The sequence below is a fragment of the Oncorhynchus clarkii genome, chromosome 20, assembly GCF_045791955.1.
Source record: "Oncorhynchus clarkii lewisi isolate Uvic-CL-2024 chromosome 20, UVic_Ocla_1.0, whole genome shotgun sequence".
In the NCBI taxonomy this organism is placed as follows: domain Eukaryota; kingdom Metazoa; phylum Chordata; class Actinopteri; order Salmoniformes; family Salmonidae; genus Oncorhynchus; species Oncorhynchus clarkii.
Genome location: NC_092166.1, coordinates 9455014 through 9482387, shown reverse-complemented (window position 1 = coordinate 9482387; position 27374 = coordinate 9455014). Strand labels below are relative to the sequence as shown.

The window sequence follows — 27374 nt, the reverse complement described above, 5'->3', positions numbered from 1 at the left end:
AGAAAAAGTGCACATTCACACCAGATAAATGTTTCTAGTATCATTTTATTGCATTTCCTCACAAGTTAACATATACAGACCAAACACAAGACAACCATGCAGGTATCAACCATTGGACATTGTACAGCAGTCTATGTGCAAGCCATGCTATGAATGCAAACCATACGTATGTTGTAGACTGAAATCAGGTCTCTTAGGCCCACAGAGGCATGTCGGCGCACAGCTCTGGGCTCTGGTTGGTGACGGTCATCACGTCAATGTCGATGCCATTGGAGGTGAACACGTGGTACAGCTCCTCCAGTTTCTCCTCAGACAGGGTTGACTCTCTGCTCAGGATCCAGGCAAAGTCAGCATGGAAGGTGCCCAGGATGTCGGTGCAGCCGTAGACCACGGAGTGGCCCTCGTAGTCAGTGGACAGAACCCAATAGTTGCCAGGGGGAGAGTCTGCAGGAGAGGAAAACATATTCAAATACATTTAGTAGTTTATTTACGAGAATAATTAAAATAAATATATGGATTATAATTTCACATTTTTCTACAGAGGTCCATATGAATATAAATATTGTTACGAAACCCTTAACTAGCCTAAGGATATTGTTGCAGTCGCTCTGTCTAGGAGTCCTAGGCCTAGTTACATGGTCTGTAACCTGAATGTGTACATTTCTGTGACAGATCTGTGTATGTGCCTTGGTGTTAAATGTACATGTGCTCAGGGAGACAGCAACCTTACCTTGGTCCAGGGCCAGCTCAGTCTTTCCTCTTGGTCATCCAAGTAGACTATCATTTGTTTAGATGATGACGAAACATGAATATGTACAAAAAGGAAAAATACAAAAGGCATGCCCCAAACTAAAGACAAAAACAAACGAAAGGTCTCATGACCACCAAAACAAACCAAGCAGCCTTACAGCTTACCAGCTGCTACTCTGACTGACCATCACCTTCAATGGCAGCACCTGATGTGCTTATCAACAAGGCTCAGCATCTGGACAAGGTTGCTGCTGCCCCCTGGGGGATGGAGTGTGGAAGTGTATCCTGTCAATATGTTTGCCTAACTGTGCGCTAACACTACACTGCCCAATACATAACGCTATACATACCACATACAGGGTCAGATTAGACATGGGTCAGAAACAGACCACTTAAGAAGTCAAATAGACTTATTTAGGTCTACCTCACGAGAATGTTGAGACAAGTATATTAGACTTGACGTGTGTTTACCCTCGAAGAAGGTGACTTCCAGCTTGGCGGGCTCAGAGGGGTCCTTGGCCTTAGCATAGCCAGTAATAGCACTGACAGTGTTATCAGCACTGAGAGAGAAAAAAAAAAGGGAGAGAGAGGTTAGAGGTTAAACACATTCAACAATGGCGTTTTATGAGGCCTGCTAACTCATGGGTCCCGACTCAACCAATGGCAGATAAAGGAAAACAGCACTTGCACATTCACTGGGAATGTTTATGCTATAGCTGAGGTGTTAACCTTGTTAACCGACTCAGCACCACGTAAGCTGCAGACATTTTCATTGGATAATGACATCACATCCCACCTGTCCTTAACATTCTGACTAAACCTACAGCGCGGTTTTTCCATTACATGTACTTGATTGAATAGGAGGCTTAGACTTGGGTTAATAAAAGGTAGTCTGCTCTTCTGGGTTGAGATACAAACATTGAATTTTGTATCTCAATCGTTAACGGTGAAGTCAGCGATGCATGATTTCCAACAATAACTAATAGCACGAGGCAAAACTTCTCTGTGGATTCAGATCAGGCAGCTAATCACGTCGTAGCTATGGAAACGCTGTGCACAGGTACTCTGTGATACTCTACGAGTGCATCATCTTGCATTGCACTCATCTACATATGCATTGCTGCTCGTGGTAATGTCATATCGCTGAGTCTCAGTTGAATGTAAAAAAAGAATTACAAATAAATGTACTTTTTTAACTTGATCTCTTTAATGTACATACAGCAGCTCCCTGTTGAGCACACCAACGATTCCGGGGCTCTCCAGAGAGTAGGTAGCTGTGGTACACTCGCCCTTCTGGAAGACGGCAGGGAGCTTCTTGATCTCGTACCACTTGCCCAGATACTGTTGTCAAAGACAAAGGTCAAAGGTTATATGACAATGTGAAGCTACGGTATGGCTTAGAGCTCAGGGGTTAGGTTTCCCCTATGTTACAGATCTAGGATCAGCTTCCCCTGACCCAATCCTAAACTTAACCATTTGTTGGGAATGGTTGCAGAACTGACCCAAGATCAGCGTCTTGGGGCAACTTTACCCTACTCCTCCTGACTTTGACATGCCATGGCGTTATCCATACCTGCAGCTCACAACATGCCAGTGGTTTGATCGAAGGCGACACTTAAAGTAGATACTGGTTGCTGTATACCTGTGTAGTAATGCTGTAATAACATTGTATTTAGTGTTTTTTTTTTATTAAAGTGGAAATAGGAACAATCTCTCTTCCACTTGTGTAATAACACAAATGCTCAAACACATTACTATGTAATGACAAAACAATTACTAAATTAATAGGTAACAATTTATGAATACAACATAGGAGGTTGGTGGCACCTTAATTGGGGAGGACGGGCTCGTGGTAATGGCTGGAGCGGAACTGGTGGAATGGAATCAAACACATGGTTTCTATGTATTTGATGCCATTCCATTTGCTCCGTTCCGGACATTATTATGAGCTTTTCTCCCCTCAGCAGCCTGCTGTGGAATACATTGTCACGCAAGTAATGACACAGTTACTACACATGAATACATGCAATTCCATGTTATCACTCAATTAATTACAATGCTACTGCACATGCATAAGAGCAACTTCATATACAGTAATAAAAGTTAGGTATAGTCACCCTGGCGGCGTCAAAGTTAGCTTGGACGGGAGGTTGGGGGCATTTTCCAGGGCGTAAAGTTTGGGCGTTAGCGGCCAGAATAGACAGCAGAGTCAGAGAGAGTACCTGTAGAGTCTGCATCTTGGGTCCTGGGTAGGAACAGACACACACGCAGAAAAGTAGAGACATTTTCACCAACTCCGTTGGAGGACAATGCAAATTGACTTCAAGTATACAGTGATGAATTAATATCAAACAATTTAGGAAAAAGAACATACTGTAAACAATTACCCTAGACACTGGTTAAGATACGTACATTTTATCTCAGAAGTACGTTACGAATGCAATGCATTGTGCCTAACAACTACAGACCTACAGTATGCACAGCGTCATTCTTCAGGCAATGTGAAATCGCAGAGCTTAAAGCATCAGAGAGAGAGAGACAAACAGGGGGAATGGGTCCCACTTACCTGCACTTGTTCAGAAGATCAACCTGTTTCAGTGATGTTCAGTGGGTTATAGACGCCTATTTATATGTCAAACTCGTTAGTTATGCGGCTGACGCATCGCTTTCATGACGGGGTTGTTCTCAGAATTCCAGAATTGAGAGTGTGTGTGCTAGTGTTTGTATTAGCGTTGGGAGTATGGCACCTGTTCAAATGGACCTTGAGGAAACAAACTCCTGTCTGACTCTGCTAGTGACTGACATGTTAGTGGTTTCGGTTGTTACACAAGTGAAATAACACACCATTTTGCAGATGCAAGATGCATTCAAACAGACTTACAGTTGCATCCATTTTCCGTGTTGGTGACCCTGGCGGGAATCATGCTCTACCAAAGTACTAAGTAACAACATGTTAATACACAGCGTTTTTCTACACAGGTAGAAGTGTAACTTGACTTCTTATGCCAAGCGTTACGTCTGGAGGAAACCTGGCACCATCACTACAGTGAAGCATGGTGGTGGCAGCATCATGCTGTGGGGATGCTTTTCAGAGGCAGGGACTGGGAGACTAGTCAAGATCGAGGGAAAGATGAACGAAGCAAAATACAGAGAGATCCTTGATGAAAACCTGCTCCAGAGTGCTCTGGACCTCGGACTGGGGCGAAGGCTTCTGGACAAATCTCTGAATGTCCTTGAGTGGCCCAGCCAGAGCCCGGACTTGAACCCGATCTAACATCTCTGGAGAGACCTGAAAATAGCTGTGCACCCATCCAACCTGACAGATCTTGAGAGGATCTGCAGAGAAGAATAGGAGAAACTCCCCAAATACAGGTGTACCAAGCTTGTAGCGTCATACCCAAGAAGACTCAAGGCTGTAATCGCTGCCAAAGGTGCTTCGACAAAGTTGAAGGGGCTGAGTCACTGGCTTACTGGTGCTCTTCCATGCCGTCCCTAGGAGGGGTGTGTCACTTGAGAGGGTTGAGTCTCTGATGTGGTCTTCCTGTCTGGGTTGGCGCCCCCCCCCCCCCCCCCCCCTTGGGTTGTGCCGTGGCGGAGATCTTTGTGGGCTATAGCCGGCCTTGTCTCATGATGGTAAGTTGGTGGTTGAAGATATCCCTCTAGTGGTGTGGGGCTGTGCTTTGGCAAAGTAGGTGGGGTTATATCCTACCTATTTGGCCCTGTCCCTGGGTGTCATCGGATGGGGCCACAGTGTCTCCTGACCCTTCCTGTCTCAGCCTCCAGTATTTATGCTGCAGTAGTTTATGTCGGGGGGCTAGGGTCAGTCTGTTATATCTAGAGTATTTTTCCTGTATGCTCTCTCTAATTCTCTCTTCCTCTCTTTCTTTCTCTCTCTCGGAGGACTTGAGCCCTAAGACCATGCCTCAAGACTACCTGGCATGATGACTCCTTGCTGTCCCTAGTCCACCTGGCCGTGCTGCTGCTACAGTTTCAACTGTTCTGCCTGCTGCTATGGAATCCTGACCTGTTCACCGGACGTGCTACCTGTCCCAGACCTGCTGTTTTCAACTCTCTAGAGACAGCAGGAGCGGTAGAGATACTCTCAATGATCAGCTATGAAAAGCCAACTGACATTTACTCCTGAGGTGCTGACCTGTTGCACCCTCGACAACCACTGTGATTATTATTATTTGACCATGCTGGTCATTTATGAACATTTGAACATCTTGGCCATGTTCTGTTATAATCTCCACTCGGCACAGCCAGAAGAGGACTGGCCACCCCTCTAGGTCTCTAGGTCTCTAGGTCTCTAGGTTTCTTCCTAGGTTTTGGCCTTTCTAGAGAGTTTTTCCTAGCCACTGTGCTTCTACACCTGCGTTGCTTGCGGTTTGTGGTTTTAGGCTGGGTTTCTTAACAGCACTTTGAGATATCAGCTGATGTACGAAGGGCTTTATAAATAAATGTGATACTGAGTAAAGGGTCTGAATACTTATGTAAAGGACCAAAGCGCAGCGTGGTACGTGTTCATGATCATTTATTCAAACTGAACACTGAAACAAAATAACAAAGTGGAACAAAACGAAACAGTTCTGTCTGGTGCAGAAACACAAAACAGAAAACAACTACCCACAAACCCAGGTGGGGAAAAGGCTGCCTAAGTATGATTCTCAATCAGGGACAACGATAGACAGCTGCCTCTGATTGAGAACCACAACTGGCCAAACACAAAGAAATAGAAAACATAGAAATAAAGAAACTAGAATTCCCACCCTAGTCACACCCTTGCCAAACCAAAATAGAGAATAAAAGCCTCTCTATGGTCAGGGTGTGACAGTACCCCCCCAAAGGTGCGGACCCCGGCCGCAAAACCTAACTCTAAAGGGGAGGATCCGGGTGGGCTTCCTTTACGGCGACGGCTCTGGTGCAGGACGTAGACACCCCACCGCCTCTGGCTCCCCCCACTTTGGTGGCGCCTCTGGTGTGGGGACCCTCGCCGCCGACCCCGAAAAACATGTTGACTCACCCTACATGTAGAGAAATGCCAATGCCATCCTCCTCTCTTTCATGTTGGTGAAACGGTCTATGACTCTGTCATACTGTACACCCTTTTAGTTTTTGTTGTCCTAGACTACCTGGTTAAAATGTTTGCTTAACTAACTTCCATTCATGGGCAAGGTTAGTGGTTGGCCAGCTAGTTAACAGTAGCCTACTACATCAAGCTACATACTGAACATCCATCCTCTCAGTCCAGGGCCACAATGTGTATGAATTTATGGTTGGATCAGAATCGCCTTTATAATCATTGGCCAGTACGGAGAATTCAGTAAAACCACAAGTCCAAATCCCTATCTCCATAAATCCTATCTCTTTTTTTAGGAAAAGGCCAATTTTAGCTACCTAGCCACCAGAGGACAACAACACAAGAGATGCGACAAAGTTGTTTCTGTCAATTACGTATTTCTCTTGAAGAGATGTGATAGGAGTGAAACCAAATCCAAGCGGGCTTCCCCTTGACACTTTTTTTTTGGTGAACCAGCGGTCTAAGGCACTGCATTCTCAGTGCAGGAGGCGTCACTACAGTCCCTGGTTCGAATCCAGGCTGTATCACATCCGACTGTGATTGGGAGTCCCATAGGGTGGTGCACAATTGGCCCAGCATCGTCCAGGGTTGGCTGGAGTAGGCCGTCATTGTAAATAAGAATTTGTTTTTTAACTGACTTGCCTAGTTAAATAAAGGTTAAAGATTATTCAACCTCAGGAGCCTGAAGAAGTTTGCCTTGTCACCAAAAACACTCACAAAAGTTTATAGATGCACAATCGAGAGCATCCTGTCGGGCTGTATCACCGCCTGGTACGGCAACTACTTCGCCCACAACCGTATGGCTATCCAGAGGGTGGTGCAGTCTGCACAACGCATCACCGGGGGCAAACCACCTGCCCTCCAGGACACCTACAGCACCCGATGTCACACGAAGGACAAAAAGATCATCAAGGACAACAACCCCCTGAGCCACTGCCTGTTCACACCGCTATCATCCAGAAGGCGAGGTCAGTACAGGTGCATCAAAGTGGGGACAGAGAGACTGAAAAATAGCTTCTATCTCAAGGCCATCAGACTGTTAACATTGAGTGGCTGCTGCCAACATACTGACTCAACTCTAGCCACTTTAATAATGGAAACATTTATGTAATAAATGTATCACTAGCCACTTTAAACAATGCCACAATGCCAAATAATTTTTACATACCCTACATTACTCATCTCATATGTATATACTGAACTCTATACCATCTACTGCATCTTGCCATCTTGATGTAATTAAATGTATCACTAGCCACTTTAAACAATGCCACAATGCCAAATAATTTTTACATACCCTACATTACTCATCTCATATGTATATACTGTACTCTATACCATCTACTGCATCTTGCCTATGCCGTTCTGTACCATCACTCATTCATATATCTTTATGTACATATTCTTATTCATTCCTTTACACTGTGTGTATAAGGATGTTGTTGTGAACTTGTTAGGTTAGATTACTTCTTAGATATTACTGCATAGTCGGAACTAGAAGCACAAGCATTTCGCATTAACATCTGCTAACCATGTGTATGTGACAAATAACATTTGATTCGATTTTGATCTGTCCGTTTATAATGAATCCACGAAGGTTTTGCTTATCATGACATGGAGGTTTGTGGCTTAGGATATTCCTATTTTTTTGGTTGTTACCACCTTTACGAACCTACAAATCGTATTTATCATAACTCAACACAATTGGTTCCTTCTTGCATGATACAAAACGGTGCCAAGTGGTCATTGTTCGAATGAATACCAAGGAATTCCATAGGTTATTGTGTAATTACTATTTTATCATGCATTATCACATTGTTTTTATGTCATGACAGGTGTGAATGCAAAACTAATAGCAGTAAATAGTATCTTATATGTTAGAAATTCCATGATAATATGGTAAAACACAGCTATAAACCATGAATTACTTTATTTCTTAGGTATTGGCCTTAAATGTTTGTATTTTTAATGTCATTTTTATTTTATTTAACCTTTATTCAACTAGGCAAGTCAGTTAAGAACAAATTCTTATTTACAATGACGGCCTACCCGGCCCAACCCGGACAACGCTGGGCCAATTGTGCGCCGCCCTATGGGACTCCCAATGACAGCTGGTTGTGATACAGCCTCTAAGGCACAATGTCAAAAGTGCGGAGGAATAGCGGTTATCAGGGTGTTATTGTTCAAGAGAACGTGTTCTCAATGACTTACCTGCTTAAACCAGTGAATGACATTGCCTTATTTTCCATTTACGTAAACGGTAAGGACGTGACCCCTGGAGCCCATCAACAGGAGCTAGTGTCCCAGGATGGGGGTACCTTCGCCTCTTCAAACATGTTCACACAGCGGACCCCCCCCCCTCCCCCCGTGTGTACACAGCTGTCTTACACACTGGGTTCTGCCATGTGAGCACGTGACAGCACGTAACAGTCTAGTGGTTGTATAAGGCTGTCAATCATAATTATGCAAGTTCTACATCCATGTAACTGACAACTGTTTCACATTACACGGTGGAGCTGTGTGATTACAGGTACCGTATAGGAGCTTCATACTAAATGTTGCTTGGGTTTAAGTTCAATTATTAGTCAATTATTATCAGTAAAATTGTCAAAATACATGGGGTGTATTTATATTGTCTTCTGTCTCAAAACGAAAACTTTGTATGATATATATATATATATATATATATATATATTGAAAATCACATAAACTATGCAAATAAGAGACAATATAATTAAGTATTACAAATATGACAAATTATGATTTCCTAGTACTTGCCAATACTACTGACATGAATCAACATACATTTGACAGTAATTAGTTATGTTAGTTAAGACCAGATGTTCCTCAGTTCACCATATGGTGAGGTATCCAATTACTCCCTGTTCACACATGACTGCACGGCCAGGCACGATTCCAACACCATCATTAAGTTTGCCGATGACACAACAGTTGTAAGCCTGATCACCGACAACAATGAGGGAGGAAGTCAGAGACCTGGCTGAGTGGTGCCAGGACAACAACCTTTCCCTCAATGGGATAAAGACAAATGAGATGATTGTGGACTACAGGAAAAAAAGGACAGAGCACGCCCCCATTCTCATCGACGGGGCTGCAGTGGAGCAGGTTGAGAGCTTCAAGTTCCTTGGTGTCCACATCACCAACAAACTAACATGGTCCAAGCACACCAAGACAGTCGTGAAGAGGGCACGACAAAACCTATTCCCCCTCAGGAGACTGAAAAGATTTGGCATGGGTCCTCAGATCCTCAAAAGGTTCTACAGCTGCAACATCGACTGGTTGCATCACTGCCTGGTATGGCAACTGCTTGGCCTCCGACCGCAAGGCACTACAGAGGGTAGTGCGACCGGCCCAGTACACCACTGGGGCAAAGCTTCCTACCATCCAGGACCTCTTTACCAGGCGGTGTCAGAGGAAGGCCCTAAAAATTGTCAAGACTCCAGCCCCCCTAGTCATAGACTGTTCTCTCTGCTACCGCACGGCAAGCGGTACCAGAGCGCCAAGTCTAGGTCCAAGAGGATTCTACCGCCAAGCCATAAGACTCTTGAATATCTTGTCAAATGGCTCCCCAGACTATTTGCATTGCCCCCTCCCCCTCTTCTACACCACTGCTACTTTCTATTGTTATCATCTATGCATAGTCACTTTAATAACTCTACCTTCAAGTACATATTACCTCAACTAACCGGTGCCCCCGCACATTGACTCTGTACCGGTACCCCTCTGTATATAGTCTCGCTATTGTTATTCCACTGGTGCTCTTTAATTAACTGTTACTTTTATTTCTTATTCTTATCTGTATTTTTTTTAAACTGAATTGTTGATTAGGGTCTAATAAGTAAGCATTTCACTGTAAGGTACACCAGTCGTAGTCGGCGCATGTGACTAAATAAAATTAGATTTTGATTGTAACAAAGCTACATAACTGAAAATGTAATGATTATGACAAGTTTTAAACCGCTTCACGACTGCATTATAATGTATTATACATATTTATGTTTATATATTACATTTATAGCCCTTTTTCACGTCAAGATTACATAAGTGTCATCAATACCTTTATACTACCGTCTATACCCCCTTCAAGTAAAGTGTTACTGAATGTTGAAAAAAGATCCTGCTGAGACCGAGGCTGATCTGATGTGGTGTTGTAGCCTGTGTTGTTCCTGCAGTACCTGGGTAGGTGGTACCACATACAGAAGCCGTATTTCAGAAGGGAAGCTGTGGACAGGATACCTGCAACCTAACACCTGATGGAGAAGTGTGTGTGGTTGTGTGTGTAAATGAACAAAATTGCCGTCTTTGTGTTTATTCATGATTCATGTGTATAATGTTGTTGGATGTGTTAACAAAGTTAATGAATAAATAAATAAAACAATTGAAATTGATAAGGTGATGTGTTGTGAGCAGGGATCATGCCCTCTGCTGTTGGCTGGTCTGATGGGATTATCAATACCAGGAATGGAACTTCCTGTGTAGAAGTAGTAGTAGTAGTAGTAGTAGTGGTAGTATTAGTAGTAGTAGTATTGAAAGTAGTAGCTGTTGTTGTTGTAGTAGTAGTATTGGAAGTAATAATAGTAGTAGTATTATTATTAGTAGTGGTAGTATTAGTGGTAGCTGTAGTAGTAGTAGTAATAGTGGTAGTATTAGTAGTATTGAAAGTAGTTACTGTTGTGGTATTAGTAGTAGCTGTAGAAGTAGTATCTGTTGTTGTAGTAGTAGTAGTAGCATTGGAAGTAGTAGTAGTAGTAGTAATAGTGGTAGTATTAGTAGTATCGAAAGTAGTCGCTGTTGTTGTAGTAGTAGTAGTAGTAGTAGTAGTAGTATTGGAAGTATTATTAGTAGTGGTAGTATTAGTAGTAGCTGTAGTAGTAGTATTGGAAATAGTAGTAGTAGTAGTAGTAGTAGTAGTATTAGTATTAGTGGTATTGAAAGTAGTAGCTGTTGTAGTAGTAGCTTTGGAAGTAGTAGTAGTAGTAGCTGTTGTTGTAGTAGTAGTAGTAGTAGTAGTAGTAGTAGTAGTAGTAGTAGTATTAGCATTGGAAGTAGTAGTAGTAGTAGTAGTAGTAGTAGTAATAGTGGTAGTATTAGTAGAATTGAAAGTAGTCGCTGTTGTTGTAGTAGTAGTAGTAGTAGTAGTATTGGAAGTAGTCACTGTTGTTGCAGTAGTAGTAGTAGTAGTAGTATTGGAAATATTATTAGTAGTGGTAGTATTAGTAGTAGCTGTAGTAGTAGTAGCTTTGGAAGTAGTAGTAGTGGTAGTAGTAGTATTAGTATTAGTAGTATTGAAAGTAGTAGCTGTTGTAGTAGTAGCTTTGGAAGTAGTAGTAGTAATATTATTATTAGTAGTAGTAACTATTGTAGTAGTAGTAACTGTTGTTGTTCTGGTAGTAGTAGTAGTAGTAGTATTGGAAGTAGTAGTAGTAGTAGTAGTAGTAGTAGTATTGGAAGTAGTAGTATTAATATTATTAGTAGTAGTAGTAACTATTGTAGTAGTAGTAACTGTTGTTGTTCTGGTAGTAGTAGTAGTAGTAGTATTGGTAGTAGTAGTAGTGGAAGTAGTAACTGTTGTAGTATTAGTAGTATTGAAAGTAGTTGTAGTAATAGTAGTTTTGAAAGTAGGAGTAGTAGTAGTAGTAGTAGTAGTAGTAGTATTGGTAGTAGTAGTAGTAGTAGTAGTAACTGTTGTTGTTGTTGTAGTAGTAGTAGTAGGTGAAGTAGTAGCTGTTGTAGTAGTAGTAGTAGTAGTAGTGGAAGTAGTAACTGTTGTAGTAGTATTAGTAGTATTGAAAGTAGTAGCTGTTGTAGTAGTAGTAGTTTTGGAAGTAGGAGTAGTAGTAGTAGTTGTTTTGGAAGTAGTAGCTGTTGTAGTAATAGTATTGGAAGTTGTAGTAGTAGTAGTAATGGAAGTAGTAGTAGTACTATTATTATTATTAGTAGAAGTAGTAGTAGTTTTGGAAGTAGTAGTAATAGTAAGAGTAGTAGTATTGGAAGTAGTAGTAGTAGTAGTGGAAGTAGTAACTGTTGTAGTAGTAGCAGTAGTAGTATTGGTAGTAGTAGTAATAATAGTGGAAGTAGTAACTGTTGTAGTAGTGGAAGTAGTAACTGTTGTAGTAGTAGTAGTGGTAATATTGAAAGTAGTAGCTGTTGTAGTAGTAGTGGAAGTAGTAGTAGTAGTGGAAGTAGTAGCTGTGTGTAGTAGTAGTAGTAGTAGTAGTAGTAGTAGTAGCAGTAGTAGAAGTATTGGAAGTAATAGTAGTGGTGGTGGAAGTAGTAACTGTTGTAGTAGTGGAAGTAGTAACTGTAGTAGTAGTAGTAGTGGTAATATTGAAAGTAGTAGCTGTTGTAGTAGTAGTGGAAGTAGTAGTAGTAGTAGTGGAAGTAGTAGTAGTATTGCAAGTAGCAGTAGTAGTGGAAGTAGCAGTAGTAGTGGAAGTAGTAGCTGTTGTAGTAGTAGTAGTAGCAGAAGTAGAAGTATTGGAAGTAATAGTAGTGGTAGTGGAATTAGTAACTGTTGTAATAGTAGTGGTAGTGGAAGTAGTAACTGTTGTAGTAGTAGTAGTAGTAGTAGTGGAGGTAGTAGTAGTAGTAGTAGTGGAAGTAGTAGTAGTAGTAACTGTTGTAGCAGTAGTAGTGGAAGTAGTAACTCTAGTAGTAGTAGGAGAAGTAACAGCAGTAGTATTAGTAGTAGTGGAAGTAGTAACTGTAGTAGTAGTAGGAGTAGTAGAAGCAGTAGTAGTAGCAGTAGTAGTAGTAGTAACAGTTGTAGTAGTAGTAGTGGAAGAAGTAACTGTTGTAGTAGTGGAAGTAGTAACTGTTGTAGTAGCAGTAGTAGTAGTAGCAGTAGTAGTAGAAGTAGTAGTAGTGGAAGTAGTAACTGTTGCCAACGTCATGACACTGTTGTAGTGGTAGTAGTAGCAGTAGTAGTAGTAGTAGACTATGACGGCAATAGTAGTGACTGTTGTAGTAGTAGTAACACCTACTGGGTGCTGTCCACTGACTATGACAGCTACTCCATGGTCCCTACTGGGTGCTGTCCACTGACTATGACAGCTACACCCTGGTCCCTACTGGGTGCTGTCCACTGACTATGACAGCTACACCCTGGTCCCTACTGGGTGCTATCCACTGACTATGACAGCTACACCCTGGTCCCTACTGGGTGCTGTCCACTGACTATGACAACTACACCCTGGTCCCTACTGGGTGCTGTCCACTAACTATGACAGCTACACCCTGGTCCCTACTGGGTGCTGTCCACTGACTATGACAGCTACACCCTGTTCCCTACTGGGTGCTGTCCACTGACTATGACAGCTACTCCCTGGTCCCTACTGGGTGTATCCACTGACTATGACAGCTACACCCTGGTCGCTACTGGGTGCTGTCCACTGACTATGACAGCTACACCCTGGTCCCTACTGGGTGCTGTCCACTGACTATGACAGCTACTCCCTGGTCCCTACTGGGTGCTATCCACTGACTATGACAGCTACTCCCTGGTCCCTACTGGGTGCTGTCCACTGACTATGACAGCTACACCCTGTTCTACTCCTGCACTAACTTCGGCAGTCTGATCTATGTGAACTTTGATCCTGAGCAGAGAGCGTTCCGCCCCAGACGAGACCCCCCAAACTCTGCACTGTCATGCCCGAGTAACAAAGAAACTCCAAGTATGGCATCCATGTTAGAATCTCCCTCAGTTGTCAGATGAAACTCCCTCACTTGTCAGTTGTCAGTACAGACAAGGGTCCAAAATAACAGTTTTTATTTCAAATATTTTGGAGCTATTGATTGAGCCTGCCTGGAGAGCCAGATGTGCAAGGTTTGTACTTTCAGGACAATTACATTGGTTCATTTGAGCCAGGCAAGCTCAATCAAGAGCTTAAAACACAGTGCTTCTACAACTGCATTGCTTGCTGTTTGGGGTTTTAGGGGGGGGGGGGGGTCCAGTCTATCTATTCCATTCTATTCCATCCCAGTCTATCTATTCCATCCTATTCCTACCTATTCCATCCCAGTCTATCTATTCCATCCTATTCCATCCCAGTCTATCTATTCCATCCTATTCCATCCCAGTCTATCTATTCCATCCTATTCCATCCTATTCCATCCCAGTCTATCTATTCCATCCTATTCCAACCTATTCCATCCCAGTCTATCTATTCCATCCTATTCCAACTTATTCCATCCCAGTCTATCTATTCCATCCTATTCCAACCTATTCCATCCCAGTCTATCTATTCCATCCTATTCCAACCTATTCCATCCCAGTCTATCTATTCCATCCTATTCCAACCTATTCCATCCCAGTCTATCTATTCCATCCTATTCCATCCCAGTCTATCTATTCCATCCTATTCCAACCTATTCCATCCCAGTCTATCTATTCCATCCTATTCCAACCTATTCCATCCCAGTCCATCCCAGTCCATCTACTCCATCCTATTCCATCCCAGTCCATCTACTCCATCCTATTCCATCCCAGTCCATCTACTCCATCCTATTCCATCCCAGTCTATCTATTCCATCCTATTCCTACCTATTTCATCACAGTCCATCTACTCCATCCTATTCCATCCCAGTCCATCCCATTCCATTCTATTCCATCCCGCCAGATTGTTTTATAACATTTATCCTGGTATGTCCCCATGACTCCAGTTTGCTAATTGTTTACTTTATGTCAGAAATAAGCCCTGGGGTGCAACAAAGACGTTCATTCATGAGAGAGACTCCAGTGTGGCGTGACCCAGGAGACTGAAGCTTCTCTTATAAATACACATCCTGAATTGACCAGATATTCTGACCAGAGAGACAGAGGTAAGATGTGCTTTTTTGCTGTTGTATGGGATTTCACATAAAGATAAATGTTTTGAATGAATGTACGCTCTCAATGTTCAAATGAGAAAACTTGTTTGGGGAGTTCAAATGAACGGTCGCCTTTGGTTGGTACGATAGTAAGAGAAATAAGGTAGAGTTTGCTGAATATCTTCATCATCTGAGACGAAGAGACCAACAGCAGGGACTGGGAAAGGAAACAAACCTGATCTCTATATAGCTGTCTATTTACAAATAGCAGTGAACTTAAAATAACCCAATGATTGATGTGTGTTACATGGTTGATGCTGAAACATATTTGTATTGATTTTATCTTTTCTTTGTGAAGAATCTTTTTTTTCTGTCTTGAAAATGTGACTAATTAGGAGAAAGTGAGAGTGACATTTGCCAGCCATTTTAAGACAGATATCAGAGATACTGTATGCTTTGCGTTTATGACAGAGAGAGATAGTATATGTTAATATTTTGCATTTGAGGAAATGATGGCCGATGAGTCATCTGTCCTCCTTTTCTCCATTTACTATTACTATTTACTACTAATCGACAATGAAAAAAACACTGTTGAGATGGAATTTCCTGTGGTTTGCTCTCTTTAACAGGGTAGCCGGCAGGGTAGCCTAGTGGTTAGAGCGTTGGACTAGTAACTGTCATTCTGTCCCTGAACAGGCAGTTAACCCACTGTTCCTAGGCCGTCAATGAAAATAAGAATTTGTTCTTAACTGACTTGCCTAGTTAAATAAAATAAAAATTAACCATCTTTCTATTAGCAAAATGGACAACAACATCTAAGGCGAGTTTCACCAATTATGCCTATTCCTGGACTGACTTCTTGTCCCCAAAAATGTTCTCTTATTGACAAGATAGTCAAGTGACCGCTCTAACAATGGAAATACATGTCATCAAAGATGGAAGGCAGGTGGGAGGAGGCGAGATCAGGTGGGACTATTCTAGCCAATGAGAGGGCAGATACACATGTGAACAACAGGCCCTAGAGCTTCTGTTGATAAAGGATTCATCTTTGCCATTATAGATCTGTGACCGCATGGGAAGCACCATTTTAAAATGGTGCTATCACCATTTCAAAATGTAGTTAATGTCCTTCTTCTTCATTATCTGATTGCGCCAAACTCATAGGAATCTCCACCCAATTTACTATTTTAAAATGGTGGAAGTCCTCAACTCAAATGTCCATGCTAAAACTATATATCTCTATGGTTAAAAGGCACAACTAAAAAAGTTGCCAAAAATCCAAGTGCGTCCACTTATATCAGTGCATTTGTAAACTCAGGAGGCCACAGAGGGGAGAACGGCTCATAATAATGTCTGGAATGGAGTAAATGGAATGGTATCAAACACATGAAAACCATGTGCTTGATGTGTTGGATGCCATTCCAATGATTCCGTTCCAGCCCGTCCTCCCTATTTAAGGTGCCACCGGCTGCCTGTGATTTGAAACAACCTAACCATTAAGAAACTTATTTTCAATCAAATACGCCTCGTGGCAAATTAGGATTACATTTTTTGTTGACCAAATTCTACACTCTCATTAACCTCCATACAAAAATTCCTCACTTTGTGGGCTTATTTTCGCCGACAGATTTTGGGCGCAGTAAACCTCTCGCTTAGCCTCTTCCTCTCTGTTGTCCCTCAGAAAATGTTATTTTGTTAAAGCTTTGTTTTCTCTGTTGATTGATAGTAATTATTTTCAGGTGACGGCTGCCCCTGTGACCATGACGCCATTGTTTTCCCTCCTCTTGCCTCTCCTCCTCCTGCCCCTCGTCAGTGCCCAGGTTCCCCACTGGGGGCCTTGTCCGGAACCAGCCGTCCAGCCCGCCTTCAGTATGAAAAAGGTACTAACCCCCTGCCTGACCAATCGGCACAGATAATTTACCTACTGTACCTGCTAATCATGAATGGCCAGTCAATCAGAAAATGAAGAGACCATGACTAATGTAGTGTTTAGTGTTCATTTTGTAAGACAGGTAGATTTAGTATGACATTCACTGTGATATGTTCATGATAATAATCATTTATTTAAATAACTTGTGTAGAATTTTATCACAGAAAGAATCAACAAGCACAACAACATGTTAAGTTGGAGATTTTGAGAATTTGTGTTTATTTATTTCTAGTTCATGGGTAGATGGTTTGAAATCGCCAAACTGCCAGCCCAGTTTGAGAAGGGGAAGTGCATTGAGACCAACTTCTCCATGAAGGCTGATCAGACCATTAGAGTGGTCAGCTCTGAAATATTGTGAGTAGATTACGTACACCCAGGATTGAAAAATTCCGGTAATTTAAATTCTCCAATTTTCCAAAAATCCTAGTTGGAAGATTCCGGATTTCCTGCTTATTTCCTAATAATTCTGGGAAAACCAGGCAATATTGGGAAAGTTACAGGAATTTTTCAACCCTAAATACACCTTTTGATTACATACACTTTTATCCTGAACAATGTTGTCTCAAAGTAGTGAGCCATGCAGTTTATTTCAGTTGTGACACATTTAATTTCTGTTGAAAATCAGCTAATTTCAGTTGACATGCAGATCATTTCAGTTGCTGTACAGTTCTTTCTGTTGATATCCTTTGATATGAATCTCGTGCTTTTGACCTTTGGTGACCTTTGACAGAAAGGGAGAGCTAAGGACTATCGAGGGGACAGGAGTCACAGAGGACTTGAAGAACCCAGCCAAGTTAGGCATCAGCTACTCTTACGGTGAGTGTTATGATCAGCTGTTACACCATAACTACAGTAGAGCAGGGCAACCAGGGTTGTGTTCAGTAGGGAGAAACTGCATTAAATAGGGAGGTACTGCCTGAACGTGTCCTACACCTCATCTAGGGCAGGAGTGCCACTACCCAGCTCCAGTTCTCAAGAGCTACAGTCTATTCTGGTTTAAGCCATCCCTTTTCTTCTTACAAGTTTAACCAGGGTCATGTTCAGTAAGGAGAAAACCTTTTGAAATGGAATAAACCCTGGATTGCTGATGCTTTGTATTGGCCAATGAGAGGCTCTGAAGCCACCGGGCATCATATTGGCACTCCACAGAAGGAACAGTCGTTCATAGGAATTCTACAGTATTTCAATCAAATGTTTCAAGGACCAAATTGTAAGTATTTTTTTGTTTGCAGTGGGGAAAGTAACATTAGCACTTGCAAAAAATATATACTTTAAAGAACATGTTTTATATATTTTATATTTTTATTTTCATGCTCACATAATATTATAAACAAATATGCATTGAGGTGTAATATAAATCAAATCAAATCAAATTTTATTTGTCACATACACATGGTTAGCAGATGTTAATGCGAGTGTAGCGAAATGCTTGTGCTTCTAGTTCCGACAATGCAGTAATAACCAACAAGTAATCTAACTAACAATTCCAAAACTACTGTCTTGTACACAGTGTGAGGGGATAATAGGTCCACAGACGATGCAATCTCAACCACACTGCACACTGCCCTAACCCATCTGGACAAGAGGAATACCTATGTGAGAATGCTGTTCATTGACTGTTGACTGTAATATAATAAACGTGGCAAAAACGAATGTAGACATTAATAAATTACTTTCTATAGCTTCTAAAGTATTTTTTAAAGCGGTGGGGTAGTTCCAAGATGGAGGGCAAGGTGGCATCAAAACAGCGGCCCCTGTTAGTCATCTAGTGTATATATAAACCATTGAATAAAACAGGGAGGTAGCTACTACCTGAAATTGTCCAATGAGATTTTGCTTGTTTGTTTTCCGTTGCTAAATGTTTTTGCTACAGTGTGCCCTACTAAACATGTGTGTAGACTTCACAGCTAACAAATGACATTCAATGGTCAACAAATATGAGAAAGATACTAGCCTTTAAGGACGGACTGAGCAGTAGAGATCACTCACCACAGTTCAAATGGTAGGGGTTGTTTTTTGAAAGTCAGGAGATGTCATGAGTTGGACTTGTTAGCCCATATAAACAGAATAATAAAAAATAAGAACCGAAGGCCATCTCATCCCACTATGTTGATCTTGACACCATTTGAGAGGGATAATTACATTTCTTGCAATTTGAAGAAGTCATCACGACTGATATCACATTATAATCTGTGGAATAAACCTAATGTGATCCTGTGTGTCTTGCCTTCATCTGTTTGTTTCTCATCTCTGTGTCTCTAATAGTCCTGCCCTACTCTCCTTACTGGATCCTCTCCACTGACTATGAGAACTCAGCGCTGATCTATTCCTGCACCGATGTCCTGCGTCTGTTCCACATGGACTTTGCCTGGATCCTGGGGCGCACACGCACCCTCCCTGCCGCCACCGTCAACAAAGCCAGGGAGATCTTCACGAGCAGCAACATTGATGTTAGTCGGATGGTTGCCAGCAGGCAGCAGGGCTGTGATTAGACCCTCTGAGAGATTCAATACAATCAATTCAATAGGATAGTAATGTAGAGTAGAACGTAATAGAATTTTCCTACAGGGACATTTGGTTTGCAACAACATAGTATGCAAAGTATGATGTTGATGGAAACAAGTTATATATTTTCCCTCATCTGTGTAATAAAATGTTCGCTCGGGGAAACTTCAGTGACATTTCATTAATTATTCAGAGGAATCGTTAGAGGAAAACAATGTCCAGTAATAGTTTGTCTGGGTTTTATGCTTTTATATATATATATATATATATTCCAGTTACAATTACGTTATTTTAAATCCTATGACTGGAAATTAATTGTTGTGATCTAAATTTAAAATGTTTGTCGCAAACTGAAAACACGAGTATTCTCATTAGAGGCAATAAAGTACAAGGAAATCAATATCATGTGAGCTTGATTGGACAGATGTCTACTGCCACCTTGTGGCTACTGTAAAAGAAAAAAGAAGAATGCATGATAAATGCACGTATCTTAATATGTTAAAACTCCTAACGTTGTTTTAATCCATCATATGGTCTCATTTAACATAGTCTTAAACTAAACACAATGTTGGTGTAAATGTGCCTTAGGAGACACTTGTATATCCTGTACGTTTATTCTGTAGCATGCGCGTTCCTTGTCTCCCCATCAGATATATGTTTATATGACACTGCATCAAAACCGGCGACGGCAGCTAGCTAGCGGCTAGTTTGCTACATGTTCAATTATTTAATTCACGTATGATAATTAAAGACCGATAAAACTCAACCGTGATGAAGCCAGCAGTCGATGAGATGTTCCCCGAAGGAGCTGGGCCATACGTGGATCTTGACGAGGTTTGCAAACATTTGTTATGCTTCAGAATTGATAGTTAGGTAGCTATGTTAGCTAACGTTAACATGACCTGTTAGGGAGCTACTGTAACTAGTTAGATTTCCTCTGTATGAACTACTCACACTAGAAGTAACCAAGCTCTATTTGGTGGCTGTAGGAATTGTAATTGAGCTTTTTATTGAATTTAGCCAGCTCACCACTGTCGTCTTCGGTGGGGGTTTATTGGCGATAGGCATCCAACGTTATGCTGCATTACCACCAACTACTGTACTGGAGTGTGGGCCAGAAACAGGGAGAAACTAAATCCTTCCTGCCAGCCCCGTTGCTCTTAAAAAAAGATGAAAAAAAGATTAAAGACTATATGTAATGACGTTCTACTCAATATACTCTTTAAACTAATTTCCTATATCCACATCTCCCTCTTACTAGGTCTCAGCCTCTCTCCCTCCCTCTGATATTGCCCACACTGTGGCAAAACATCAAATCATTTTTTTATTAGTCACATACACAGGGTTAGCAGATGTTAATGCGAGTGTAGCGAAATGCTTGTGCTTCTAGTTTCTGACAGTGCAGCAACATCTAACAAGTCATCTAACAGTTCCACAACAACTACCTAATACACACACATCTAAAGGGATTGAATAAGAATATGTATATATAAATATATGGATGACCGAGCGGCATAGGCAAGATGGTATAATACAGTATATATATGAGATGAGTAATGTAATATATGTAAACATTATTAAACTGACTAGTGATCCATTTATTAAAGTGGCCAAAGATTTTGAGCCTGTATGTCGGCAGCAGCCTCTCTGTGTTAGTGATGGCTGTTTAACAGTCTGAAAAACAGCTTCTATCTCAAGGCCATCAGTCTCTCGGTTCCAGCTTTGATGCACCTGTACTGACCTCGCCTTCTGGATGGTAGCGGGGTGAACAGGCAGTGGCTCGGGTGGTTGTTGTCCTTAATTCTTGTTGTGACATCGGGTGCTGTAGGTGTCCTGGAGGGCAGGTAGTTTACCCGCGGTGATGGGTTGTGAAGACCGCAGCACCCTCTGGAGAGCCTTGCGGTTGTGGGTGGTACAGTTGCCGTACCAGGCGGTGATACAGCCCGACAGGATGCTCTCAATTGTGCATCTGTAAAAGTATGTGAGGGTTTTGGGTGACAAGCCAAATTGTTTCAGCCTCCTGAGGTTGCGCCTTCTTCACCACACTGTCTGTGTGGGTGGACCATTTCAGTTTGTCCTTGATGTGTACGCCGAGGAACTTAACTTTCCACCTTCCCCACTGTTGTCCCATTGATGTGGATAGGGGGGGTGCTCCCTCTGCTGTTTCCTGAAGTTGAGTGAGAGGTTGTTTTCCTGACACCACACTCTGATTGCCCTCACCACCTCCCTGTAGGCTGTCTCATCGTTGTTGGTAATCAAGCCCACTACTGTTGTGTCGTCTGCAAACTTGATGATTGAGTTGGAGGCGTGCATGGCCATGCATTCGTGGGAGAACAGCAACTAAAGGAGAGGGCTGAGCACACACCCTTGTTGAGGATCATCGAAGTGGAGATGTTGTTTCCTACCTTCACCACCCAGGGCCTCAAGCTTAATGATGAGCTTGGAGGGTACTATGGTGTTGAATGCTGAACTGTAGTCAATTAACAGCATTCTTACATAGGTATTAATCTTGTCCAGATGGGATTGTGCAGTGTGATGGCAATTGCATCATCTGTAGACCTATTGGGGCGGTATGCAAATTGAAGTGGGTCTAGGCTGGCAGGTAAGGTGGAGGTGATATGATCCTTGACTAGTCTCTCAAAGCACTTCATGATGACAAAAGTGAGTGCTACTGGGTGATAGTCATTTACAGTTGAAGTCAGAAGTTTACATACACCTTAGCCTTAGCCAAATAAATGTATTTATTCATTCCTGACATTTAATCCTAGTAAAAAAAATCCTGTCTTAGGTCAGTTAGGATCACCACATTATTTTAAGAATATGAAATGTCAGAATAATAGTAGAGAGTGATTTATTTCAGCTTTTATTTCTTTCATCACATTCCCAGTGGGTCAGAAGTTTACATACACTCAATTAGTATTTGGTAGCATTGCCTTTAAATAGTTGAATTTGGGTCAAATGTTTCGGGTAGCCTTCCACAAGCTTGCCACAATTCCTCCTGACAGAGTTGATGTAACTGAGTCAGGTTTGTAGGCCTCCTTGGTCGCACATGCTTTTTCAGTTCTGCCCACAAATTATCTACAGGCTAGAGGTCAGAGCTTTCACCCAACTTTAAACATCAGCTATCTGAATAGCTAACCGATCGCTGCAGCTGTACATAGTCCATCTGTAAATAGTCCACCCAATCTACCTACCTCATCCCTATATTGTTTTAATTTACTTTTCTGCTCTTTTGCACACCAGTATTTCTACTTGCACATCACCATCTGCTCATCTTTCACTCCAGTGTTAATTTGCTAAATTGTAATTACTTCGCTACTATGGCCTATTTATTGCCTTACCTTCTCACTCCATTTGCACACACTATATAGACCTTTTTTCTATTGTGTTGATTGTACGCTATGTGTAACTCTGTGTTGTTGTTTGTGTCGCACTGCTTTGCTTTATCTTGGCCCGGTCGCAGTTGTAAATGAGAACTTGTTCTCAACTAGCCTACCTGGTTAAATAAAGGTGAAATAAATCAAAGTTAACAGCAAGCTTTAACTTGGTCTTTTGTTTAGACATGTCACATTAACGTTAGCTAGCTAAAATAAGAACTATAATCCCAATCCATAGAGTCACGTTACTAGCAATACAAACCGATTGTCATAGCAAGCTAAAGTTAACCAAATAACGTTAGCTTCATTGTTAGTTAGCAAGCCAGCCATCGAACTCCAGCTAGCTAGCTAACAGCAAGCTTTAGTTTGCAATGAAAACAACTGTCTGACCAAAACGAAACCGAAACGTATAATATCTGAATCTGTAGCTAGATTCTTACCTGTATACATGGATGAAAGCTTCACGGCAGACTGCAACCCCTTTCATCAGACATCCTGTGTTGTTTCTGTTTAGTTTGCACAGCTTGTTTGGCCCGTTGTGTTCCACTGATTTCAAAACATGTTATTTTCAGAGTGAGTCAGCCAGCATTGCACGGCACGATCGTCCAGAAAGTAGTCCATCACAACCTTTTTCCCAGTCCTTTGTTGATAGCGCCTGATAAATTCAGGGAAGCAATGTTATTGAGAGCAGTAGCAACAAATTTGCAGTTTTCCATGGCTAAAGTTATATCTTTAAAAAAAAACTGCATTACTAGCAGCTAATTTTATAGACACAGATGCAACACCGCAGACCAATCCAGCCCACTCATTATCTCAGCCAATCTTGGCTAGCGGGAAGGTTGCTGCCTTTCTCTGTGGCTAAACCAACTAGGCTCGTAATTTAACAATTTTATTCGTATTTACAGATGACATACAAGTTTGATATTAAGGTACATGAAAGTTCACATGTTCAAGAAGGCATTTCTGCCAAAAACAAAAACTAAGTTCAAAAGGCTCTCCTGTGAAGTGAAGACTTGCGACATACGTCTAGTTTGCTGCATCGGGTCACATTTGGACATTATTAACCTTGGAAAGCTGGTGAATGACAAGTTGAATGGCTGCTTCCTGAGCTTAAAGGAGAATCGCCATATTCAACGTCTTCTTTTGTAAACCCAGATTCTGGTTCAGCTCACCACTAACTTTAAGCACTGCTGTCTTGTCTAACTTGAGTTGCAGTTGGATGAACTAACGTTAGCTGTTGAAGTCGTACTTTGTCCATTGGCACAGGGAAACCCCCAGGAACACACACACATAGCTACAGATTATACACCAGATAATGGGAAATAGACACAGAGTTTTGGTATCCATTACTGAGTGTCCTGTTACGGTAGAGGATAGGTACCTGTTTGGTGTAGCAAACCTTAACTTGGCGATTATCATCTTCTTTCTAGATTTGGCCAAATCTTCTCTCATTGATCGAGACGGGTGAGCGTCATCATGACATGCAGCACTTTGGGGTGAACACCCACCTGTCTCAATCAATGAGAGAAGATTTGAAAGTATCGTCACATTAAGGTTGGTCATAAGTTCTTTGTGCTACGCCAATGGTACCTACCTAATAATGCCAGCTGGAACAAGAGTAATGATCTGACTAGGCGATATTTGAAAAGCTATTACCAGCAACCCTCAGAGATGCCCATCTCTTTAACTGTGTGCTCGTTGAGTTCACCTCCATCACCTGCTGCATTTTCTATCCTGACAGGCCGGGGGGAGTTCAGGACTGCTCATGGACCTGGCCACCAATGAGAAGGCAGTTCATGCAGACTTTTTCAATGGTAAGATTTAAGAACACCTGTTAGGGTGAAATTATAACTCTACATCTCCCATAGTAAATATGGGACTATCTATCCTGTCAGAGACAGAGTTGCTGCTACATTCTTGTGAATGTTTGTCAGGGCCATTGCATCCTATATGCCAGGGTCTCTCAAACGTTGTTTTTTGCCTTAGCGCTACACAGCTGATTCAAATAACCAACTCATCATCAAACTTGGATGATTTGAATCACAACAACTAAATGTGCCCCCGTGGGGTGCCCCAGGACCAGGGTTAGGAAATCCTGCTATATGCTACCACTCTTTTTGAAGACTCTCTTTATACATAAAGGTTCACCCATGGCCCAGTACACAAAGCTGGTTGCAATGACGTCATTCTGACATATTTTGTGACGTCATGATCAGGTTGTGTACTGATAATAAAAGTATATTTTCTAGATGTCTCTTTTAGTGATCTGAAAAAGGTGTATTTTTTTTTTTTTAAATGTCCAAGATAAACTAAATATGAAGTTCGAGAAAGGTCACTAAAGGCTAATTGACCAGATAACCGAAATGTCTTTCCTAGAAACATTGATGTTTCCAACTGTAATTTAAACACATTGACTTGGTAGGGCATTGGAACTTTGACTGGGTTGAGGTTGTTGCCTTTAACCAGAGCAGCTGAGCTGTGTTCCGTAGGAGCCCGAGTCGTCAGGGCAGATTGAATCCATTAGTGCCTTCCTCCAGCAGCTCACCTCCATTCTGTTTCTTCAGAACTCTGTTGGCTTCTGAAGCAGCAGGAAGCATCTTTACTGGTCTCAAACCATCATTCCTGTTGTTTTATTTTACAAAGTTAGTTTTATAATGTAGTGTGATCCCTGTCTTGAGGCAAAATAACATCAAACATGACTTCTTCTCACCATATGTCTATAAAATCTGCGATGTGGAGAATGCGGACGCAATCACGGAATCCAGACATTAAAACGGAACAACAATATTCAACAATGTATTGAAATTGATAGGGAATCAACTAAAACACATTAAAAATAAATATGTTTCCCCAAGTGTGTCATAATGAACAGAATGCACAAGTATTTTGTATTTCCTGCAACTTTCTGAACCTTTCTGAACTTTGTGTAGCCGTTAGCGACGATGTTTTGAAAACGGCCTTCAGGGCCCATTTTTTTCAAAAGTTATCTGGATTTCGCCTGTCAGGTAGGATTAAAATGCACAGATATATAATGAACAGAACAGACAAACCATTGTTCTATTCATTCTATTTCTATACGTTTAATCATATCTGGTAGATGAAATCTAGATAGATCACTTATGAAAAACTGGTCCCTGGTAGATGGAAAGGCTTTCACAAAATCCTTCTGAATTAAATGTTAACTGCATAGTAGCCTATGCTTACCTGGCAGAACGATATTTTCATTAATCCAACTCTATCATTACATATATGAAACCGCTAAACAACATCCTCTTGCTATGTACACACTGGAATGAAAGGGTAACTTTATTGTTTGAGAGCAGCATGTTATTAGGCACACCTGGTTAAAATGGTATGCACGTGTTCAGCGCGTGATATTGGAAATATGTATCTGATTGGATGCCCATAGTTTTATTGGCAGGCCCTCATTGGTTGTTAGCCAAAGTATTCAATTGTGTTTCCTTTGAGAAGGGAGCAGATGGACGCAGTCTGGAACCGGCTATGTAGTGTCCACTGTCATATTGGAAATAAACCTCTTCTTCCCAGACTTAAAAATCAGTCTCCTGGTGTGTTTTAATAAATGTTGTGGACTTAGAACATCCACATTTTTGTTTTTCGATTAAATGTTTTTAATTTTGAAAAACAGATGATAATACAAAAAAATATGGAAACCTGGAAAAACAAATCTTAATACATAAATAATGGAGTCTGATTCACTAGCCTACCTAGACCCGCTCTGCTGGAACATCCAGGGCTGTTTGTTTATAGGAGACGTTAGTTCATAAGAGACAGAATTTATGTATTCATTTCCTCTATGTGACTGTGTCTAGTTGAAGAGGCTTCCCCCAAACTTAAAGTGGATTGTTTGAATAAATCAAGTAGCGCACAATTTTTTTATTTTTGTGTGCATTTTGATTAGTTTAGAGCATTGTTTCCCTAATCAAAGTCTTTCCTGGAATACCCCCCCAAGCCAGTCCACATCTTTGATCTATTCCAGAACTAGCAGTAGCTGATTTAACTAATGAGGGGCTTTTGAATCAGCTGGCTGGGAGGAGGTGCTCAAGGAGAGCTCTGTGAATCACTGGGTTAAAGGTTGATTTAGAAAAACATTCTTGCATTCGTTTACAGACAGTACTGTAGAATACAGCATTCGTGTACACAGTAGGCTGCATACCAGACCTGGAATCAAATAGTATATGTTTTATTTACAGTCTTAATCTGTGCTTGATCTTGCATGGCACAATGGAACCAATCAAAGAGTCTCACAAGTGCAAACCCCACCCATCTGGCACTTCAGGCTCAATTAAATGGCCAACGTTTCTTTAAAGATGTAAAATATTAGGCTAATTGAACCCAGGTCTGGTACATTAAGTGGCTACATGTTTCCCAATTGAGTTCAAAGGAGATGCACAAAGATTATGTCCCTAAACATGCCTCCCTATTTATTTTATGTGACTTTTATTTAACTAGGCAAGTCAGTTAATAAGAACAAATTCTTATTTACAATGTTCAGGGGCAGAACGACAGATTTTTACCTTTTCAACTTGAGGATTTGAGCTGTACGCTCGAACCTCTAGGCTACCTGCTGCCCCCCTATAAACATGTAATATGAGATAGGTACTTGTCTATTTTAACAGCCCGTCTTAGAGTACAGGTAATGTACAAGTGGTTGGTTTGGTAGAGTCTTTCATTTGGCTTAAAGTAATGTTTTCCTGTTGTCTGCCTTTTCCTTGATAGTATTGCCAAAGTATGGTTTTTGATAACAGCTTTTAGGGGATTGACTCGTGAAGATCACGGTTTATTCTAAATTCATGCATCTGTTTTTTTTCCTTCAGATTTTGAAGACCATTCTGATGATGATGATGTCCAGTGAGGAAGATTATGGATTTATTTATTTTTTTGG

The 27374-nt window shown here is 41.4% G+C and overlaps 3 protein-coding genes across 4 annotated transcripts; 2 read left to right on the top strand and 1 right to left on the bottom strand.

The window, feature by feature from the left end:
- Positions 1-27: 27 nt before the first annotated feature.
- Positions 28-23300, bottom strand: LOC139377237 (apolipoprotein D-like). Of its 2 annotated transcripts, none has more exons than XM_071120242.1 (5): positions 22912-23300; positions 2868-2995; positions 1970-2091; positions 1222-1310; positions 28-444 (listed from the first exon to the last, which is right to left on the bottom strand). In XM_071120242.1, exons 1-5 carry the CDS (start codon positions 22919-22921, stop codon positions 194-196), a joined length of 600 nt encoding a protein of 199 aa, XP_070976343.1. In that variant the 5' UTR covers positions 22922-23300; the 3' UTR covers positions 28-193. The 2 variants fall into 2 exon arrangements, with proteins under 2 accessions (XP_070976343.1, XP_070976344.1); XM_071120243.1 differs by lacking the exon at positions 22912-23300 and adding an exon at positions 3317-3340.
- LOC139377236 (apolipoprotein Da, duplicate 1) lies at positions 14584-19338 on the top strand. The gene is made up of 5 exons (XM_071120241.1): positions 14584-14671; positions 16399-16539; positions 16822-16943; positions 17320-17405; positions 18855-19338. The coding sequence occupies exons 2-5, from the start codon at positions 16420-16422 to the stop codon at positions 19079-19081; spliced, it is 555 nt and encodes a 184-aa protein (XP_070976342.1). The 5' UTR covers positions 14584-14671; positions 16399-16419; the 3' UTR covers positions 19082-19338.
- On the top strand, positions 19844-27374 carry LOC139377238 (COP9 signalosome complex subunit 9-like). Its single transcript, XM_071120244.1, has 3 exons — positions 19844-19928; positions 24213-24285; positions 27307-27374. Exons 1-3 carry the CDS (start codon positions 19866-19868, stop codon positions 27342-27344), a joined length of 174 nt encoding a protein of 57 aa, XP_070976345.1. The 5' UTR covers positions 19844-19865; the 3' UTR covers positions 27345-27374.